Source organism: Macrotis lagotis, chromosome X, assembly GCF_037893015.1.
Source record: "Macrotis lagotis isolate mMagLag1 chromosome X, bilby.v1.9.chrom.fasta, whole genome shotgun sequence".
In the NCBI taxonomy this organism is placed as follows: Eukaryota; Metazoa; Chordata; class Mammalia; order Peramelemorphia; family Peramelidae; genus Macrotis; species Macrotis lagotis.
Window position 1 is genome coordinate 207268606 of NC_133666.1, and position 1112 is coordinate 207269717.

Here is a 1112-nt window from a genome sequence, read left to right on the forward strand (position 1 = left end):
TGGTTTCTTTCCTTATCTCTTAATCTGATCTAGTTTTTCTTTTGCTTTGTCTAAGATAACAATTGTTAACTCCAGCATTTTTATTAATTTCCACTGGAGCATAATAAATTCTATTCCAGGCTTTTACTTTCACTCTGTGTGTGTGTCTCTGCTTCAAGTGTGCTTCATATAAACAACATACTGTAAGATTCTGGTTTTTAATCTAATCTGTTACCTACTTTCATTTTATGGGTGAGTTCATCCCATACATATTCAGGTATGATGATTAACTGTATATTTTCCTTCATCCTATTTTTCTTCCTATTCATTCGTCTTTCTTTACCCTTTCTTCACAAGTTTTGTCTCTAACCATTGCCTCCCCCAATCTGCTCTTTCTGTCAGTTCCCCCACCACTTTTTTTTTACACTGGAGCATTTTATTTGTATATATGTTTTACACTCTTAGAAAAAAAATCCCAGGATTTTTCCTCCTGTGTGTTTTCGTCTTGCTTCCTCATGGTCCATGATGCCAGCTGAGGTTGTAAGCACAATGAACCCAAACTGACAGGATGGTAGCAGATTATTCTGCCATTTTTCCAGATCTTTCAATTGAACATCAAATCTGGGGCTGATTACACTACACTTGTTTAATCTGCCGGTGAGGTTCACAACAATTTTTCCTGCTCTATGATCATCAATGATCTCAAATTCGCCAATGTAACCATGCTTCATCATCACAGTTAAAAACCGGACAATTACTTTAGAGCACGGCCTAATGAGAACCTGGTGTTTTCCTCGCTTTTCTGCATTGTTGATGCTTTTGAGAGCATCTGCCAGGACATTCATGCGCACCATGGTGGCGGTGCTGCAAGATGGCGGAAAGAGCCCCCACCACTTTTTTAAACTTCTTCCTTCCTAATTCTTATTTATAAGGGAACTCCTAGTTATAAGATATAGGGAAAGACAGACTTCTATACCACACTATTTATATTATTTCCTTTTAGAGTCAACTGCAATGAATAAGGTTTAAAGTGATGCCCACTGCCCCCCCTTCCAATTCTCCCTTCTACTGGGACAGGTCTTTTATGCCTCTTCATGTGAGATAATTTATCCCCATTTTACCTCTTCCTTCTG

At 38.3% G+C, this 1112-nt stretch overlaps 1 protein-coding gene across 1 annotated transcript; it reads right to left on the reverse strand.

The window, feature by feature from the left end:
* Nucleotides 1-401: 401 nt before the first annotated feature.
* On the reverse strand, nt 402-857 carry LOC141499811 (small ribosomal subunit protein uS8-like). Its single transcript, XM_074202569.1, has one exon. The coding sequence runs from the start codon at nt 831-833 to the stop codon at nt 441-443; it is 393 nt and encodes a 130-aa protein (XP_074058670.1). The 5' UTR covers nt 834-857; the 3' UTR covers nt 402-440.
* Between the last annotated feature and the right edge of the window lie 255 nt (nt 858-1112).